At 38.1% G+C, this 21,296-nt stretch overlaps 1 protein-coding gene and 1 long non-coding RNA gene across 21 annotated transcripts in view; one reads left to right on the top strand and one right to left on the bottom strand.

The window, feature by feature from the left end:
- The window catches only part of LOC105471320 (diacylglycerol kinase iota), a 453,152-nt gene that overhangs the window by 381,914 nt on the left and 49,942 nt on the right, over positions 1-21,296 (top strand). For 15 of the 19 annotated variants that reach the window (XM_024789548.2, XM_024789549.2, XM_071094416.1 and 12 more), the window contains 3 exons: positions 1,071-1,111; positions 1,980-2,107; positions 4,405-4,527. In XM_024789548.2, coding sequence (XP_024645316.2) covers positions 1,071-1,111; positions 1,980-2,107; positions 4,405-4,527 — 292 coding nt within the window. The remainder of the gene's footprint in view (positions 1-1,070; positions 1,112-1,979; positions 2,108-4,404; positions 4,528-21,296) is intronic. The other 4 variants (XM_071094423.1, XM_071094431.1, XM_071094429.1 and 1 more) reach the window with 1 other exon arrangement.
- On the bottom strand, positions 12,108-14,618 carry LOC139362722 (uncharacterized). 2 transcript variants are annotated; one of them, XR_011621936.1, is made up of 3 exons: positions 14,527-14,618; positions 12,429-12,557; positions 12,108-12,307 (listed from the first exon to the last, which is right to left on the bottom strand). It is a non-coding gene; the product is annotated as an uncharacterized lncRNA (long non-coding RNA). The 2 variants fall into 2 exon arrangements; XR_011621935.1 differs by having other exon boundaries at positions 12,255-12,303.

Consider the following 21,296-nt stretch of genomic DNA (forward strand, 5'->3'; position numbering starts at 1 on the left):
TTTGATTTTTTTTTTTTTTTGAGATGGGAGTCTGACTCTGTTGCCCAGGTTGGAGTGCAGTGGCATGATCACGGTTCACTGCAACGTTGAACTCCTGGGCTCAGGCAATGCTCCCACCTCAGCCTCCCAAGTACCTGGGACCACAGGGTCATACCACTATCCCCAGCTAATTAAAAAAAATTGTTTTTGTAGAGATGAAGTCTTGCTTTGTTGCCCAGGCTGGTCTCAGACTCCTGGCTTCAAGTAGTTCTCCCACCTGAGCTTCGCGAAATGCAGCTGATAGTTCTTTCTAATATTAAGAATATTTAAAATAATTTCTAGAAACCTAAAATTTCTAATTTAGGTTTTTTTTTTCCTCATACCATAGATGCAGCTCAATCTCTTTTAGAGAATGCTTAAATAATTTTTTTTGCTGTTTTGGCTTCCTTCAGACATGGCTCTAAGGATGCAGGTTGAAAGTGAAATGATTCATTTAAGACCACATATGGTCCCTGGCCTGAATCTTCAAGCCGTTTTCCAAAATGGGAAGTCACTTCCCTGAGAAGTCTACGTAACCATAGCTTTTTCTAGCTTTATTTACTTAATAAATACATAGCCATTCCTGACTTTCTTTAAGATCCTGTGCTAATTTCAGGAGGCATAAAAGATTAAATGAAACAGATTTTTAAAGAGGCAAAGTCTCTTAGTCTTATGGTTATCTGTGAAGATAGTATGTATAAGAAGTTTTAAAAAATGTAAATGTGCATGGAGGCAGGGTCAATACATTCTGTCTGGGGTAGGGAGGTTGGGACTGAGAAAGGTTTTACAGAAGCAGAAGCATTTGAGCTAGTTCTTTAAAGACAAGTATGATTTAGATGGCAGAGGCAATGGCCAGGGCTTTCTAAGCCTTAGAATAGCAGTGGCAGAGGCATGGAAGTGCTGAAGTTTTCTTAATAGATTTAGGGACTGGCCAGGAGACTAGCACGACCATCATGTAGGGGTTTTGACCAGCATAGTCGAAGAGAAGGTTATAAATTTGATGCCAGATTACAGAACATTCTGAATGCCATCTGCATTTCTTTTTCCCCTAGCAACTTCTGCTGATCGCTTTTATCGAATAGACAGATCTCAGGTAAGTTTTTTTCCAGCCTGCTTGTAAAAGTGAAAAATTCCCAAGTTAATGTACTTTGTTGGTAGCTAATCTCATAAATTTTTCTAACAAAACACACTGAGACACTTACAAATTTTGGAATGGTGTTCATAACCTAAGCTATGAGTCTTTTATTTATCTTCACATGTTTTATGATTTATGGACTCAAGATGATACGGCTTGATCTTGCAAATGAGTACAGAAAATAAGTTGACTTGTAGACATTATCACCAGCCTATACTCCAAATTTTCATTCACAAAGATATTTTTACTCCTTCTTAGCCAAATTTTGTATGTCTTTTTAAGCTCATTTCTGTTTAGCAAGTTTGAGGTCCCAAGTGTATAACTAGACTACTTAGTTTCAATTTGCCAATCCCTAGAGGTCAGCGATGAGAAAAAAAATATGGTTTTGCCCAAGTTAAGAAGTCCTCCCGTTATCTGAATTATCCTAGAAAAAAAATGTACAGTATTGAACCTAATGATAAAGATGTTAACCATGCTGCTTAGCTTTGACCAGATGATGGGGTGGAAGTCCAGGCTATCATACGCTCTCACTGGGTCAATGGTATGTGGGTGTCACTTCTCTAATAGTATTTGGGAAGATGAGGCCAGCCATTTCTAGATATACCTAAAAAAAATCCTGATTAATTGGAAATCCTGAACCAAGGGGATTCATCTCTCCCCATCTCCCACTGCCTGCCATAGCGCAGCTTTGGGGAGGATCATCAGCTGATCAAGCTCTGACAACACACTGTGATCCTTTGACATGTTGGAGAATTTCATTATTCCTCGAGACCAAGAATACTTGTTTTGTTATTCTTCATGCAACAGACTTCTTGTTCTTCCTTAGGAACATTTGCACTTTGTGATGGAGATTTCCCAAGATGAGATTTTTATTCTGGACCCAGATATGGTGGTGTCACAGCCAGCGGGGACACCTCCGGGCATGCCTGACCTGGTGGTGGAGCAAGCCTCGGGGTGAGTGTGCCTCTCCTTGCCTGTGAGGCTGGCCTCAGGGTGACATCCATGTCTGGTTCGCCTTTGAACTTGACATCATTGTAATGACATCAAATGATTTTGAAATGTAGATTTTCTTGTTGGGTTTCCTTAGAGTGGTTATTGTAAGTCTGTCTTATGAATGGCCGTGCAGAAACACAAAACCAGATTTGCACCATGTCCAAGCCTTCTTTTCTCCATCACAGCAACTCTTCCTAACAAACCTAGAAAACACTAGTACTTGTGTTTGTGCTTACACTTTTGTAGTAACTCTGTTATCTACATTAAAAATTGACACAGGTGATTTGACAGTTTTTCTCCTCTTCCTCCTCTTTGCTATTTCCAGGCTGCTGGAGACACGTAGATTGTATAATAACTATGATGTACCAAGCACTTTTTAGGAGCTCTGTCCTGTGTCTCTCTTCTATTTCTACCACCACTTCATAGTGACTTAATCATCTTAAGTGCTCTGTGCTTATTTTCTCATCTGTAAAATACAAATAATAATAATCCTCACTCAGAGAATTGTTTGGTGATTAAAAGAATTGATACAGATAAAGCACTTAAAGTCATTCCTGGCATTTTTAAAACACGCATTAAATAGAATGTTATAATAATAATAATCATCATCATCATTCCACAGTGACCTTGAAAATTTGGAACAATTATTCTTAATTCATAGATTAAAAAATTGAGACCTAAAGCGTTATGTTACTTGCCTAGTATTTCACAGAAAATAAGTAGAAAAAATGAGATACAGTCCTGGGCTGCCTGATGCCAGAGCCCATGCATTTAATGACCATCTTCTACCACCAAAACATAATTAATATTTCTAGGTTATTTCAGTAATTCAAAACTATTTATTTAGAGAATTTTGTGTGGCAGGTCTTAGTGTCAGCACTTGGGGAATAACAGTACAAAAATAAAAACAGATAAGAATCTTTGCCCTTGTGAAATTTAGTGTTTTACTGGTCTATGGGGCCTGAATTATTGAAATAAGAATTGCTCTAGAAACCATACACAATGTACCCAAATAGTTAATGCAAATGGTATACACATCCTCATACAGTATGAATAAACAGGCCACTAGGCTAGCACAACTGCAATGTCATTTTCATCCCTGTTTTCCCCTTGTCACTTGATTTACTTTTTTTTCACTTTTTTGCTTCACTGCTGCTATTTGTGAGTGGTTTCTCACTCTGCCAGGGGCAGTTGATGTCCAGTAGGTACCAAGTCTGGGGGGAGACAAGAGAGGCCACAAGTGGCTGTGTAGAACAGATAGAAAGCTGTTCTCAGGAAGCTAGAGCCACGATGTCAGAGCATGAGGGAAGGCTGACAGGCACAAGGGGTAGCCTGATGTACCCCTGGGAGCCCCAAAGGTGGTGGGGAAGGCCACCTTCGCAGGGCACATCCATGCGTCAGACCCATAGTAGTGGGGAAAGAAGGTAGAATGTTCTGTCCTACTGCAGAAGCAGCAGGTGCTAGAGCCAGGTTAGCCCACCTAACCTGGCCTCTGGCTCTTGATCTAGTAAGGAGAAAGTCCATTCTGCCAAATTGCCCTGGTCTTTGCTCACTTGGTCATTCTCTTTTTCTTTTTCGTTTTCTTTCTTTCTTTTTTTTTTTTTTTTGAGACGGAGTCTCGCTCTGTTGCCCAGGCTGGAGTGCAGTGGCGCAATCTCGGCTCACTGCAAGCTCCGCCTCCTGGGTTCATGCCATTCTCCTGCCTCAGCCTCCCGGGTAGCTGGGACTACAGGTTCCCGCCACCATGCCCGGCTAATTTTTTGTATGGTCGTTTTCTTCATGTCAAATAATGGCCAAAAGGAATTGCTTTGGCCTGGCTAGACCTCTGTTAGCTCTAGCTCCAAAAATAAAGGAGCCTGAAAATCCACCAGGACTTGAATCAGTGCCTTTCTTATTTCTCATCAGTTGCCTCCCCAGAACTAAACCAGGATCAGGGAAGCAGTGAAACAGGATGGACTTTGTTATTTTCTAATCTGCATTTCCACACTAGGTCTATTACTTCTTATTCATGTCACATTTAAAATGACTTAATCTTGAAAATCAGTTTTCTCATCTGTAAAGGGGACAGAATCATACAAATAGTTCATGATTGTTGAGATAAGTGAATGAAATAATAAATATGTAGTATCTGGTAAACATTCCATAAAGATGAATTTTGCCTCTCACATTTACAGGCAAGATTCATCTTCAGAAAGTGGAGATGAAGTCACGTGGCTGACTTTGAATGCGTAACTGTCTGGTGCCCTTCTTTCTCTCAGGATCTCAGACTGGTGGAATCCTGCCCTGCGGAAACGCATGCTGAGTGACAGTGGGCTGGGGATGATAGCTCCCTATTATGAGGACTCAGATCTGAAAGATCTCAGCCACTCCCGCGTGCTACAGTAAGAGTCCTCTCGCTGTTCTTTTCCTCTGTGCCACTGTGATTGCTGGGAGAGGATGTACTGTGGGCTGTGCACCAATGGGCAGGATTCTCTTTTCAATGGCGCTCAGGCTGTCTCGTGCAGGTGCTACTCTGTGTTTGACATTCCATACAACTTGCTCACTTTTATCTACCCCAAACTCTTCATGGAGCTCCACCTTCCATTTCTCTTGCTCCTGAGCCACCTTGAGCCCTTTGCATGTGGACCTCCCCATACTTTAAACCTCACCAGGGTCTTCTTTTCTGGAGTCTAGCGTTTATCAGACGTCCCTGTTTGCCACATCATAAAGACATGCATGAGAGTGATCATGAGTAGCTTGAAAGTGACACGTGGTTTTTCATTTGTGAACACGTTATCTTGCTGTTTCATTGGTCCTCAGTCCTGAGCCTGTGCACGTGTGCTCTACCCAATATTGCCACATGGTTTTGTTGGCTAAAGCTAGGTGCTGCCCATGTTGTGGTTGCAGTCTCTGTGGGTAAGCAGTAAAGCATTTGTTCGTAGATCAGAACAGTACATGTGCTTTCTTTTGAGGTCTGATCATGGTGAGAGTGTAGGATGCATGCTGAAGTTCCACAACAGTCTTGATGCCTTCGTGCTCAGTGAATCCACCTTCCTATCATCTCTCCTGGTGACAGATATATTCATGAGCTCCTACTCTTTAATTTCAGGCCAATCAGTCCATCTCAGAGGTTACACAAATCCAGTGTGTTCATGAAATTAGACTGGTTTTCAGTTTACCTGGGATCTTAATCAAATAGTGACAATGGCCTTGTAACCACACAGCCTTAGCCTTTTGATAGAATAACAAGATTACTAAAGATTCTTAGAAGCCTAGGGTTAACTAAAGAGGCAAAGGAAGTGCTTTGTTTCTGAAGGAAGACCAGAAGCAATTTCAATATTACGAAGGGGAAAGAAATGAGAAATTTGGAGCTAATTATTTCATTGGCAAAGTTTCGAGGCACACACCCTGAGGGCAAAAGGAGACTGCATTTTAATTGCTTCTCTGTATTACCTCTTATTTTCTTGTGTGAAGAGGGGAAAGGAACAAAAATGAATTACTATGGATTTTTCTTTTTAATTAAACTGTGTTGTTAGTTTCTGATGGCATTTTGATTGCTTACAATTCAGGATGTTTTTCCATTTCCTTTTTATACAGAATTGAGGCTTGTGAACCAGGGTGAGTCAGCCACCCACGGATGGCTAAAAAAGTGGCCATTTATCTGTGGGCAGACTTATTGGAAAATTAGAGTTTTAATTAGCTACAGAAATAAAATTAAGCCTAGACAAACCAGATGAGTATTTTAGTTGTACATGTATATAGTCTGTTTCCACAAAGCAAATATGAGCTCAATCTAGTTTTCTAGGTCCTGATTTTTCTATATGTAACATACTGATGTACATATCATGATAAATAAAATAATTATATATAAGATAGTAAATATTCTTCCCACGAATCACAAATAAATTTGCCACTTTACATAATAGCCAGGTTCTTAAAACCATATGTCAAAATCAACTCTTTCTGTTTATTTGAGTTATATGATCCTTTTAGGGATTTCTCTTAATTTTTGGTTGATCTTCAATTGACAGCTATAAGTTTTCACAGTCATTTATACTACTTTAATTCTAAAATGCCCTAGAGTAGTAGACACTTAAAAAAAAAAACTTGAAAAATTACTTTGAAAACAAGCAAAGGGACATTCAAACATTCACTCATAGCCTATCGGCTTCTCCAGCTGATTCTCCAGACATCGTGCAACAAAGACAAGTCATCTCCACTAGGTTCGGTGTAAATTCCTGCCTCATAAAGGACACAAGCATATTAAAATTGCGTTAAATTACTTAAAAATAAAACTAAACTAGATGCCTTACCTCAACTTTTTAATTAATTCTTTATTAAAATTATTATGTCCATTTATTTCTTAGAATATCTTTTTCCTTCAGACATCATCTCTGACACAAATACGTATAATTGCAGTTGTGGAAATAACTAACAATGTTAGTAATAACTAGTATTGATGGAATACTTCCCACTTGCTTTGTATCGTAATTAAATAATCTTTCAACAATTTTGAAATTTAGCCATTGCTTAACAGATAAGTAAACTGAGGCTACTAGAGGGTAAAATATTTAACTTAGGTCACTTCAGATGACAAGTGTGGTTTGACCTGAGGTCGGTTTGACTTCTGACTCCATGCTTTTTCCGTTGTCCTACACTATCTTCCCAAAGGGACCATACAAAGTCAGCATACCAGAGCCACAGAGGTTTACTTTGGTTTCTATTTCTCTTTTACATTTGTAAAGTGAAAAATCCTACAATATAGGGGTACTATGCATGTACATTAAATATACAACTGCAAACTTACCCAGAAGTAAATATGGCTGAGAATTAATTTTTAAGCATTTTTTCTTTAAAAGAAGAGATTGAAACAAAATATAATGGTGGTAAACTTCAGTTTAAAATTATTAAACATATATAAACTATGTTCTAATCAAAATGAGCATAAAAATTATATAGAAGGCCATCATGTACCAACCACCTTGATTTATTATGTCGTTGTTTTTCTATATTTGCATTATGTCTTTCAAGCCATAAACGACATAAAGTAGTGGAAAAAACATTGTTTTAGGCCGGGCGCGGTGGCTCACACCTGTAATCCCAGCACATTGGGAGGTCAAGGCGGGCGGATCATGAGGTCAGGAGATCAAGACCATCCTGACTAACACAGTGAAACCACGTCTCTACTAAAAATACAAAAAATTAGCCTGGCGCGGTAGTGGGCGCCTGTAGTCCCAGCTACTTGGGAGGCTGAGGCAGGAGAATGGCGTGAACCCGGGAGGCGGAGCTTGCCATGAGCTGAGATAGTGCCACTGCACTCCAGCCTGGGCAACAAGCAAGACTCCATCTTGGGGAAAAAAACAAAACAAAACAAAAAACAAAAAACAAACAAACAAAAAACATTGTTTTATGGTTTTGTTTTGTACAAGTTGGAGTCTTTCTAATTGGAAAATCTGTAATCTGAGATGCTCCAAAATCCAAAACTTTTAAAGTGCTGACATGATGCTCAAAGGAAGTGCTTATTGGAACATTTTGGATTTCAGATATTTGCATTTGGGATGCTCAGCTGGTGAGTATAATGCAAGTATTCCAAAATCCTAAGAAAATAAAAATCTGAGATACTTCTGGTCCCAAGCTGTTTGGAGAAGGGATACTCAACTTGTATTTTTGTTTTCGCCTGTGTTATATAATGCATATATTTTGGAACTTGCCATTTCACTCAGCATTGTATTTTTGAAATTCATTCATATTGATAGATGTGGGTTTTTAATAATTTTTGTTATAGAATATTTCATCATACATATGCTATAAATTATTTCTCCATTTCGATATTGATTTCTAATATTCTATTATTTTTAAAAATGCAGCAAACTTCCTCTGCTCTTCTGTGTTGCAGAATATATATGCAGTTTCAGCTTCCTCGATATTGCAACATTTACCTTCCCAGTTAGAGTATTTATGAGTCAGTAATTGAAACGGCCCTGAACGCTTGTTGTAATAATCTAGGTATGATCAGCATCTATTGCTTTAAGCTTTAAGGCCCCAGTCAACTTGGGAGATAGGAAAGGTTCAATTTTAACACCCTGTTGACAGTGGCAAATAACTCACTACATAAAAAGAAATCAAAAGAGAAACTTTCAATTCTTAGAACTGAAAATACTACTTATTAGCATTTTCAAGACACTGCTAACGTGGTATTCATAGAACAATTTAGGACTGTAAATTCATTTATCAAGGGAAAAATGATTGTGTGCAAATAAGCAAAGCATTCAATTTGATAAATTGGTAAAAGAATCCCAGCATAAAGAAATGAGAGGGGAGAAAAAAAAAGATAATAAGAGAAATCAGTTACAAGGAGAATAAAGCAGACAGATGATGAACCGAAAATAAAATGTTTGGCCAGGCGCGGTGGTTCACGCCTGTAATCCCAGCACTTTGGGAGGCCGAGGCGGGCGGATCACAAGTTCAGGAGATGGAGACCATCCTGGCTAACACGGTGAAACCCCGTCTCTACTAAAAATACAAAATAGCCGGGCATGGTGGCGGGCACCTGTAGTCCCAGCTACTTGGGAGGCTGAGGCAGGAGAATGGCATGAACCCGGGAGGCGGAGCTTGCAGTGAGCCGAGATCGCGCCACTGCACTCCAGCCTGGGCGACAGAGTGAGACTCTATCTCAAAAAAAAAAAAAAAGTAATACAAAATAAATAAATAAATAATTCTTTGAAAAGATAAATAAGACAAAATTCTGAGAAGTCTGATTTAAAAGAAAAAAGTACTGAAAACAGAACTATACCCACAGTGCTTTCCCCATATACCCACAATGCTTTCCAAGTCACTCAGGGCATTTCTGTGCCAAGCAGCCCTTTCCCCTCCAAACTGCAATTGACCTGGCTCTGTTGGATCTTCTCAGCATTTTCCCATGGTTTTAAACTTTAAAATCGTCCCTTAGATCCATCAACTTCCCTTTTTCTCAGGCAGAGTGAGAGGCAATTAATATAAAGAAGATGAATTAGATTTCTATCATTACTGGAACTGGTTGCATTTTTATGGACTGTTTCCATTTAGAAACATTATAATTTTAAGAAAGATATACATATGCCTACTTATATGCAGGTCCTATAGGAAAGACTGTAATTCCAAAGTAGGATACATAATGTGTACAGTGTCTTCAAAACCTGTGAACATAATAACGAATATTTGAGAACCAATTTTGAAATGAATTGGTGAGAAGTGGCTGACTGACATTATTACTGCTAGGACCATAATGATTTTGTCTTTAAGTTAAAAAAAACATTTTCAAGGTTCAAGGAAGTTCTATTTAAAATGACATGATTCTGGAAATGTATTTGCTCTTATCATTAATTGTACCACCACGATTAGTGACAAGACTATATTTCATTTGGCAGAAGATTAATAAGGAGGGAATTAACTTAAATTTTAGCAGATAAAATCTATTTGAGTTGTAAGGAAGAATTTTGCCACTTGAGGATCTATGAGATAAGAAAATAGGCATGGAATGAAAACTCTGATGTATTATTCTTCAGTTTTCTTTGAGAAAAGGACTGACTCAAGTCTGAGTCAGATGGGTTAAGAGCAGGCAGGTAAAGGGGCTAGGAGACACTGCTTTTGTTTCTGAATCAGAATAACTTTTTTCTGGTTCTTAGATTTTGTAGTTTGTAAGAAACCCCCAAATGACTGAAAGAGGTGTACTTTTTCTCCGTGTCCCCAAGTCCTAGGCCTGAAAGAACTAAAACGGACTGTCACACAAATAATATCTTGGCACTAGACTAAGACACAGGGGAAACAGTGTAGTGAACCACACAGAGGGCAGATATTCACTCCAGATAACTGTGTCTAGGCAGGTATCTGGTACCCTATCAGCTACACATGACTAATGGGTTTTTATGATTGGCAGAGGATTTCTCGCGACAAGGAAAGATAATGCTAGCAAGTGTTTAACTATAATGTGTGAGGTCTGATTTGTGATTTCATTTGAATCCTAAGAAATAGCGTAAATGATTCAGTCCATCATGTATTGAACAAGTCAATATTGGGCACCTTCAGTGACTGAAGTCAGGCACTGAAGATATAAAACTAAAGAAGAAATAATTATTGCCCTTGAAGAGCTTATATTTAAAGGGAAATATTAGACCAATTATTACAATTCCTACTAATAAGTGCTATTATGGATATATGCATAGAGTGTTCTGGAAACAAGATGAAATAGAATTTGCTGCTTTTTTTAGGTTTAACATTTTTACTTCTAGAAAGGATGAATATTTAAAGAATTAACGAAAATGTCAGCCTCAAAGAAAAAAAATAGGCTTATTAGGGGTTCTATGTGTATTTTCTTCATCTTTTACATATGAACAGATAAGTGTTTGTCCTTCCTCATTGTGTAAACCAGAAATGTCTCTCAAATAATGGAAAACACTCGATGTAGTTCAACATCCCTGTATGTTGTGTGTGCTTAAGGAAATTTGGTCAACCAAAATTATTTGGAGATATCAAAACACCTAATAATACTTTAAACTGAAAAGCTGGCCTTTTTAGTATAGTCTGCAATTGCAATTCTGAATCACTATATCAAGAAAATAAAGCCCAGAAACCTCCTCTGTTCTGAAAACTCAGATATGCTAGACTGATTATGAGTGAAATAACTTCATTCCTCTCTGGTCCTCAACTATTTTCTTTGTTCAGTTTCTTCTGGACATTAGGTTATGGCCTGAACCTAATACAAAGGGTAATTGTGCTTATTGTGAAAGCTTCAGGTTCTCAGCAGGAGGACAGACTATTGGACAGCGATTTTGATTTTGGAAATATTCTTTGAACGTCACAATCAGATAAGTGGGAGAAAATTAATCTTCTTAGTGGGATGCAGGTTTTGCTGAAATGTATCTTAGAGATGAAATCAGTGCTGTCAGGATAAAGATGGCTCCTGGCATCTGTTTCACTGAGATAGTTGGGTCCCATTTCTACCTGCCTTTGACGTCCCTACTTACCTTTGACTGCTCTCAATCTTGCTCACCCCGAATAATCATTCCAGCTGGAAAAATACAGGATAGCTGACATATGTCTACCTTTCTTCTTCTTTTTCTTCCTGACTTACCTCGAGTTTGAAATGAATTGGTGAGTTAGTCTATTTGGCAAGCACATAATAACACTCTGTTCCTATGGGTGTGTGAAATATTTAATAAGAGATTTTGCTTTGTTATTTTTATAATTGTTCCTCAATCAGTTATGCATATGGAGGCCCTAAACCACTCGGAGGAAATGGATTTAAATTTGCCTCTCCAAGTTCAGCTAGTGGAAGAGTCAGAACAGAATTCCCTGCATACCAGATCTTATTTTTGAATGACATTAAAAGAAAAACAAACAAACTTACTTTAATGTTAAACATCCATTTTATTTGAAATAATCCCAGGAAATTCTCGCCTTTCATTGCCATGAGTTCCAAGTTTTGCCAATGATTAGAACATGAGGAAATATTAGTGTTAAGTGGCTTTCTTTTGACATTTGTAAAACTGGCAGCCATGTTTATTCACACTTCAGGAATACTGTGAATGTGAGGCAGTATTGACTGGATCCCTCTTTAAAGCATGTGAGTTCCTTGGATGACCAAACTGTGCATTTCTCCCTCTGTCTCCATAGCACTTTGCACCATACCTAGAATGGTAGGCATTCAACAAGGCAGGCTTTTCGGGTGAATGGAAGGATGTTCCATTCATACAACATCCCTTGATAGAAAAGGCGCTCTGTCAAACCAAAATAGATACATGTCTATTTATATTGCTATACTAAACCTAGTACTTATCAAATTATAACAAAATAATAGTGATAACAAAATAATATGTAAAATGTTGGCCATTTTTGGTAGGCTGTAGATTCCATTTCTATATTTCAAATTTGAATATAAATATGCCTGATCCAGGGAATTCACAGATCAAAATAATAAAGATGCACTTGAATGCCTGACTTGGAGAAATGTTGGTATTTCACAAGTGAGAAAGTAAAAGGTAAGTATGGTGGGTCTAGGAAGATGTAGGCACTGTTGGTGAGCACAGTGATAGGAAAAGTGACAAGGAAGAATTGTTTCCCAGGCACTCACCTCCAAAATAGACTGTTGGTCCATTTGCTGCATTCTCCAACTTCCACCAACTCTTGTTTTCTCAATGTATCTGCCTTAGGTGAATAATATGATTAAACAGATCTAAAGTATGAAAGAGCGATCATTTTGAAATACTTTCAAAAATATTTGCCTGCGAATCTGAAGTTGCTGGGATTTGGAGCAATCATCACTTACCATATTCAGCGTGGGGTTGAGGAATGTGAAGGGGATGTCATCTTCGTACTGGAAATGGTGGTGGTTGGGGAGTTATATAGGGCATGGGACTTCTTTGAGGTACTTCTGAGGCCTTCTGAATCCCCACCTCTAAGAAATCAGAACAAGAGATATCTCAACACCGTGCTAGCACTATGTATTTGGAAATCAGGGAGATAGAGACCACATTTCCCACCCCCCTGCCTTTTTCTTTTTTTTTTTTTTTTAACTTTTCTGGATGATTGTGCCAGGCATCACACGTAAGAACAACAATCCTCTAACAGTTTTTTCCAGTACTCTGTGAGATGCTGGTCTTAATCCATGATTCCCTTAGAATCTCCTTAAAGGTGGAAATGAAATGTTATAAGTTAAGTGCCTCCCACAGCTCTTGGAATCGAGTTAAGTACATAGCAGTTCTTAATATCTAACACTGGAGTAATTGAATTATTCTCACAGTCTGTCGAGCCCATTTTAATTTCTTGTTTTCAATATTACTATGATTTATCTGCATTCATTATATTTTTTTTTCCACAGAGCTCCTTGAACTGATCTATAAGCGAGAAACTCTCTTGTCTTTAGACACATTAGAGTCAGGAGGAAGCAGACGCTGTTTAGATTCTGTTCCCACTCGCTCCTGAGAAGGGTGGGATGGGAGGAGATGTTGTCGGGAAAGCTTTTGGGTATGTTACAGTTATCTTCAGAGGTGCCAAAGCAGCTTCCAACCCCGCCTAGTTTTGTCTTCCATTTTCTAAAACTGGGATCAGAAGTCCTTATTTGGATTTCCTAAAAATAACTAGCTGTGGCTGAGTCCTTACTCAGTTACCACAGGGAGATATTGCATATCCGGGATCACGAGATAAGTGAGGTGCCTTCCTTATAAGCCCCACGTGCTAAGACCAAACGTGGCCCTCATGTGACTTGCCTTCACAATCCAGAGCTCCCTCATGTTTCAACTTATGCTTATAAAGAAAAAAAAAAGAAGTCCACATTCACAAAATCCAGATGGATTATGTCTCAACGGAAACTGTTGGCCAGGGTTCCCAGAGTCACTAGGATAAAGCCGGCAGCTTGGCTTTTTCTAAAGGGCCCTTCCTCCTCGCTCTCCAGGTATGTCTCCGTTGGCTGGATTTTAGAATAATGTGCCTTTTCTATTTCTTCACCCTGTTTTTAGAGATTGGGCTGGCAACTATATTGCAGAGACTGATTTCTAAAGGCAAGCCACCCATCCTTTATTGCTTCACAACTGTGCTGGGTTTAATTATTTCTTTTTTCATTTTGTCTACAAAATACTAAAATGCAATGGTCACATTGTCAGGATGAATAAGCTTGTGAAGCATTATTTTCTCCAACTCCGTCTCTTTATTTTATCCATTTCTTTTCTGTGTCCACTGTCCACTTTTGCCCATTCTTCCTCAATCTCTCTCCTCAGATTTCAAACTCCTTTGCCCTCATTTTGTTGCAGTTCTTAAACGTTAACAGTAGGTGGCAGTACAATTTTAAACTCGAAAGACGTTCAGGAGACTCAGCAAACTGAGGAGGGTATACAGAAAGAACGGAATTGTAAATGCTAAAGGTAAAACAACGTTTTTTTTAAAAATTAGTTTTTAAACTTTTTAATTGACTGATTGCATGTATTTATTGTGTACAACATGATTTTTTGACATACATATACATTGTTGAATGTCTAAACCTGGCTAATCAATGAATGTATTACATCACACAGTTATTTTTGTGGTGAGAACACTCAATATGCACTCCCTATGCATTTTTAAAGAATATATTATATCATCATTGACCAAAGTCACCATGTTGTACAATGGATCTCTTGAACTTAGTCTACTGAACTGTAATTATATGACCTTTGACCAATATCTCCCCAACCTCAACAGTGCTATTTTCTAAAAGCCAAATATACCTAAAAATAGGAATCTATTTAAAAACAACAAGAACAACAAGATATTTCAAGCACTGCTCACACGGGGATCATCAATGAGTATATTTGAGTAGGAGAGTCTTAAAGACTGGGAAATTATGATAATAAAGGGAATTGGTAGAAGTTTGTAACAAATGAAGAACTCACCAAGCAGCCTTTATTATTTACATGCTGAAAATTATTTCCTTCCCTCCACACCAATGCTCATCTCTGTCTTCTTCCTTCCATTTTGCTCTTTCTGCACCCCTTCCCTCTGTTGGTCGTGAATGTTACCTTTGAGGCTGTTTGGCATTCCCTAAATGGGTTTGTGGCCACTTGAATAGAGAATATGTTTGTCTTTCTCTCATTTCAATGCCACTCTGTGTGGTTGCTGTAACTTTCATCTCTCACTCTCATTCTCGCCTGCTCTCTTTTACTGTATGTGCTTTGTTCATTGTTTCAAGAGAAATATTCATAATTAGAAGGACCAAAAGCAAACAAAGAGAGGATTATGTAGTCGATGGAGATTTGCAGTGCTGTGAGATTTCTGGTCCAGTTTTACTTAATTAGAGATGCTTTGGGGCTAAAGTAATAATGGTGAAGATGTGACATAGATCCGTAGTCTCGCTCTTTCTCCCTTAGGTCCTCCAAATGCTGTCATAGGCCTGGCAAACTAGTTCTCCAGGATAGGCAAAGCGCCCTTGAGAGATGCTCAAGGGAAGAAAGCTATTGCCCAGAGATGATAATCTGTAGCCATGCTTTCACAGTACAGTAAATCATACCTTTCCTTACTTGATTTAAGTGAAGACCTTGTCTACCAACAGTTTTAGGAAATAAATGGAATTTGTGTACCATCGCCACTTCATGGTAAAACAGAAAAAAAACAAAGATGATGTTTCTGCAGTTGTGATGCAGACTCTTGAAATGTGCCTAGAGAGAATGCCCAACTGGGAAATCAGTTTTCATTTGGGACTACATAGGAGTTTCACAGAGGACAAGCATCATGGCTCAAGAAAGCAGGGAGGAAAGTCAAACCTGGGGAATGCTGACCAGGCATGAACATTCTTACATGTTCACCATAGGAAAAAGGTGTGAGCACATGATGGGAGGCTGTTCTATCCAGGAAAGACTGGATTCCACCCAACTGTGACAAAGGTAAATGAGAAAGTCCAGGAAACTCTCAGGGCTGTGGTCAGGAGAGCGGAAAAGAAATAAAAGTAAATGACTAAAACGAGAGAGAAAGAACATTCAGAGTTGATATAAAGAGCTTCTCTTTCTCTTCCTGAGTAGGATGGATGATCACCTGTTGTTTTTAGAAAGCGGTCTTTTAGCTGTGGTTCTCATCCCCAAAGCTAGACAGTAAAGAGGAAAGACAGGCATGAAAGGGAAATTTAATAAAATATGCATATAGTGAGTTGTTTTCAGTGTGTGGACATACGTGTGCTGCTTTGTTCCCCAGCAGGAACGTCACAACAAGGAGTGGTGTACTTATTTGTAGTGTGCTGTGTAGGGTGTAGAAGGAGCATGGTGTCTAGCTTGCCCAGCATTCTTGCTTTGTTTCCTATTGTTATTGCAGCATGGTAACCAGAAAATGAAGGGGCCTTGGCTATTTCAGTCAGGCCTGTGAATTGGATGAGTATCTCCCACCTCTTCTACTCCATCCAGTCTGTGGTCCTAGGGAAGTATCCTACTGCTGACTGTTTTCAGAATATGAGTCTCTGCTCTCATGCCTATTCAGACACTGCTGTCATACCTGTCCTGCATGTCTATCTTACACCCATCTCAATGTGGTGGCCCCATCTCTTGGCCAACTCCCCACCAGGTGATGGTTTAGCAGTGCTAAGTAGAAGGTATATGTGTTGGGGACACTGGGAATGGAGACAGACATTCATTTGTAGATGATTCTTTACAGAAAGTAAGAGTCCCATGTAGATGCATCCCCAATATTTATCTAATCTATTCTCTGTTCTTTAGGAGAAACTAAAATGGATAATCTACTGACATCCTATCTCCAAAGAAGGAAATGATGTAGCCATTCTGAGGGAGGGCCAAGTAGGGAAGCCATGGGTGCTTTTGAGTTAAAGCTATGAGATGGGGCGGGGGGTGGGGGGCGGGGAAGAGTCTAAAAAAAATAAAAGGAAAGAAAACAGGACAGTGTTATTCAAATAAAAAGGATATTGTGTTAGGATGAGCTTGTAAGTTTTGATCATTTCATGGAGATTACCAAGAAAATGCACATGTCTAAAACCTATTGCAAAGTATATTATACCAGATATAAAGACTGAAATAGTCATGACACCCCTTATTTCAGTTCCAAGTTTATTGACTAAAAATGGTAAAACATCATAAGAGATGCAATACTTTTTGAAGACCTTTGCCTTCCCAAATATAATACTCATTTGCCTTTATGTATTGCTCTTCGCTGGTAGAAAACTGGGCACATTTTTCAGTGTCCTTAAGCCTTGTAACCGTAGTCCTTTAAGATCTACTTGAAAGATAAGAGGCTTTGAAGGAAAAATTGTGGATCGAAGGCAATCTAAAAAAAGTATCTTTGAGTTTCTTAGAGATTCTTTGTGTCTTAGTGATAATAGAGTCTAGATAGAATGCTGTCTATAATGCAGCAGCCACTAGCCAATATGTGCTGAATGTCTTGTGCCCTGATTTGTGATCTCTCTCTATATTAATCTAATAAAATGATTCATTCCAAGATATTATAGCTGTGTTTAGTTGGATAATTTCATATATTCAGACTGCCATGACAACACCCCTGTTCCACTGGAACAAACTTCCTTCCTTGGGAACCTGGAGACTCGTCTGAAGCTGACTGCCTCAGACACAGATTTCTGTTTTGTCTTGTTTTGTTTTCTCTGTTTCTTTATTTGAAGTTTGTGACTTTAAAAATTCAAGGGACTTTTGCTTTTGGGTCCATAATATGACTGTGCTGGTTGCAGTATGAAAATATTTTAATTTTTACCAGTTAAATTACATAATATTCTATCTTAAATAGCATTTTGTTTTCCCAAAACTTCCCTTTTTTTCAAGTTTCTCTGTGTATCCTAGTGTGAAAAGTCGTCTTTATTTTAGAGACAATATGGATATTCTCATAAGCAGGGTTAATATTGGGAAGGATACTTTCACCAGCAAATGTTCAGATCAAGATTCATGGAAGAGTAAATTCAAAACAAAATATATATGTATATAAGTATAAATATGTAGCTACATATTATTCTAATGTTTTTATTTTTAGACGGAGTTTTGCTCTTGTTGCCCAGGCAGGGGTGCGATGGTGCAATCTTGGCTCACTTCAACCTCCGCCTCCTGAGTTCAAGCAATTCTCCTGCCTCAGCCTCCCAAGTAGCTGGGATTACAGGCACGTGCCACCACGCTCACATAATTTTTGTATTTTTTTTAGTAGAGACAGGGTTTCACCATGTTGGCCAGGCACGTGTCAAACTCCTGATCTCAGGTGATCCACCTGCCTTGGCCTCCCAAAGTGCTGGGATTACAGGTGTGAGCCTCCATGCCCAGCTATTATTCTAGTTCTTTAAAAATAATTTTAAAATTGACATAAAATTATGTATTGTATACAACATGGTGTTGCGAAGTATATATAACCATTAATTATGTAGCTAATTAGCATATGCATTACCATGCATAGTATTAATTTTGTTGTGAGAGCACTTAGCATCTATTCTCTTAGCATTTTTTAAGAATGCAGTGTATCATCCTTAACTATAGTCAGCATGCTATACAGTAAATCTCCTGAGCTTATTCTTCCTATCTAACTGTAACTTTGTCTACTTTGATGAGCATCTCTCCCATCTCCCTCACCCTCAAATGCCCCAGCCTCTGGTAACCTCCATTCTACTCTCTACTTCTCTGAAATCAACATTTTAGATTCCATGCAGTATTTGTCTTTCTCTACCTGGCTTATTTAGCTTAACATAATACCCTTCAGGTTCATTCATGTTGTTGCAAATGACAGGATTTCCTTCTTTTTATGGCCGACTAGTATTTCGTTGTGTATATATACCACATTTTCTTTATCCATTTGTATGTTGATGGACACTTAGGTTGATTCCATATCTTGGTTGTTGGTAATTGTGCTGTAATAAATGTGGGAATGCAACTATCTCTTCAGCATGCTGGTTTCACATTCTTTTAATATTTACTTTTAATATTTACCATATGATTGCTAAATCATATGGTAGTTGTGTTTTTGTTTTGTTTTTTGAGGAAAATTCGTATTATGTAGGTTGTTTCTTTGCGCTGGTGATTGTTTCCTTTGCTGTGTAGAAGCTTTTGAATTTGAGGTAATCCCATTTCTCTATTCTTTCTTTTGTTGCCTGTACTTTTGAGGTCATGTCCAAAATAATCATTGCCCAGACTAATGTCATGGAGCTTTTCCATTTTCTTCTAGCAGTTTCATCATTTGGAGACTTATATTTTAATCCCCTTTGTTTAATCCATTTTGAGTTGATTCTTGCACATGCTGTGTGGTAAGAGTCTAATTACATTCTTCTGCATTTAGATAGCTGCTTTTCCCCACACTATTTATTGAAAAGACTGTCCTTTCCTTATTATGTATTCTTGGAGCCTTTATTGAAAATCAGTTGGCTGCAAACATGTAGATTTATTTTCCGGCTCTCTATCCTGTTCCATTGTTTACTTGTCTGTTTTTATGCCAGTGTCATGCTGATTTGGTTACTATAGCTTTGTAAAATATTTTGAAGTTAGGTAGTGTGATGGCTCCAGCTTTGTTCTTTTGCTCTAGATTGCTTTGGCTCTTCAGGGTCTTTTGTGGTTTCATACACATTTTAGGATTGTTTCTTCTAATCTGTGAAGAATGTCTTTGGTTTTTTGATAGGAATTACATAGCATCTCTAGATTGCTTAAAATATGAACATTTTAGCAATACTAATTATTTTAATACATGAGAATGAGATGTCTTTCCATTTATTTGTATCTTTTTCAATTTCTTTCATCAATGTTTCATATAGTTTTAATTATTATAGTTTTAATTATTATTTTTCTTCTCTTAATCTTTTTTTTTCCACTGTGGCAGTGGTGCCACAGTGGAAAAAGCCACAAGTTTCTTTAATAACAACTAGTTCAAAGACTCTGGGCAGACTTTTGCTCTTTTCACCTCCCTATAACTGTTTCTTGATCATTTTTCTTCTTTAAGTTTACATTTCACAAATGCTCTATTTACCCCTCCCTCCCTCCCTCCTTCTCTCCCTCCCTTCTTCCGTCCTTCCTTCCCTCCCTCCCTCGTTCCCTCCCTCCCTCCCTCCTTCCCTCCATTTCTAAATTTCACAAAGATTTATTAATAATTTTTATCTGCTTTATGCCATCATCTTTTTAGTGTGTTCTTTGCCTGTGTTTTGTTTTCTCCTCTGGTATTTTTGCATAGATGTCATGCTGTTTTTTTTCCATTATTATTTGTAATATTTGCATTGGGTGAGTTTTTTTTTTGGTTTTTTTTTTTTTTTTTTTTTTTGAGCTTCTAGTTTGGGATGGATGATTGGGCTTAGTGATTTGGTGTGCTGCTCTTAAGTTTGACTTTGTCTCTCTTATCTTCAAACTTACTTAGCAGCAACCTCTTCTAGGTTTGGGTCTACTTCTGGCTAGCAGGACACCCTGGCTCAAAGTGGAAGGCTTTCTGCCATAGGTTTTGTTGTGTATAAAATAGTTTATATATCTTTAGCTGACTAAAATCAAAAGTATCTGTTTCCCTAAAACTTAGCTCTATTTTGACTGTACTTGGTAGCTCTTCTTCATGTATGATGGTTTTGGCTTATAAATAATTTAATCAAAGAGGGTATTTCTTTTACTGTTTCTCATCCACCCTGTCATTTTCCATGGGTTTCAAAAAAAAAAAATTGAAGGGCAGAGGAATTTTTTTTCTGTGTTACTAACGTGGAAGTTTTTCAGTTACAGTCTTTAACTTGACCTCTGCCTTTTAATTTGTCTTCTTGTTCTTTTATGGTTCACTCTCCACTGCCTGCTCATTCCAGAATGTGTGACTTCTGTGCCTCACAAGCTTGCTCCATTTAGCTTAGAAGGTAAATTGCAAGCACTTCACAGGGGCCCCACATGCCCTGTATGAAATGGCCCCTGCCACTTATTTTTCAAGACCTTGCTTTTGTTACTCCTTTACATTCTAGCAAAACTGAGTTACTTGTATATCTGTTAGGATTCTATGCAATTTCATATCTGTACTCCTTTTCACACACCTATTGCTATTCTGCCTGGAGTTCTTCTCCTTCCTAACTTACCTAATAAGCTCCTCTTTGTTCTTCAAAGCAAAGTTCAGATGATTCTTGCTTTTCTAAGCCTTCTTTCACACTTTTCATACCAAATCAATCTCTCTGTCCTCTGTGCTACCTCTTTGCTTCATATATGTTTTGATCATTATATATTTTTTACATTATAATCATTTGTTTACATATTTTCCTTTTTCACTAGATTATGAGTTCCCTGAAATTGTTCTTTGTGTCTCCTTCCCTTGGCACATGGCCTGGTAATAATAGGGTCTCAAGTAATAAACTGAATCAACATGAATGGAGAGAGTCAAACCTGAATAATAATGATTTAGGCTTAATAGGAGAAATATTTTTAAATGCACGGCTTGAAGTTTTGTTTTGTATTATTTTGCTGCATTTAAGCAAAATAAAATGTAGAAAGTACCAACATAAATAAAAACAAAGCAGAAACAAATATAAATATTCTGTAGCTAAAGGACTCATGATCAGGAAAGAAGTAGAGGACAGCTATAAGAATGCTAGTAATGGTTTACATTGTAAGGCCAGATACTTGCTCCAAGATAAAGTATACATAGTGGAAAAATAAAGAGTCTGGGATAAAACCACATGTCTTTCAGTTGTGGTGAAAAGAATAACCGGGGGGCTTTCCTGCATGCCTCAGTTATCAGGTTT

This window comes from Macaca nemestrina, chromosome 4, assembly GCF_043159975.1.
Source record: "Macaca nemestrina isolate mMacNem1 chromosome 4, mMacNem.hap1, whole genome shotgun sequence".
Classification (NCBI taxonomy): Eukaryota; Metazoa; Chordata; class Mammalia; order Primates; family Cercopithecidae; genus Macaca; species Macaca nemestrina.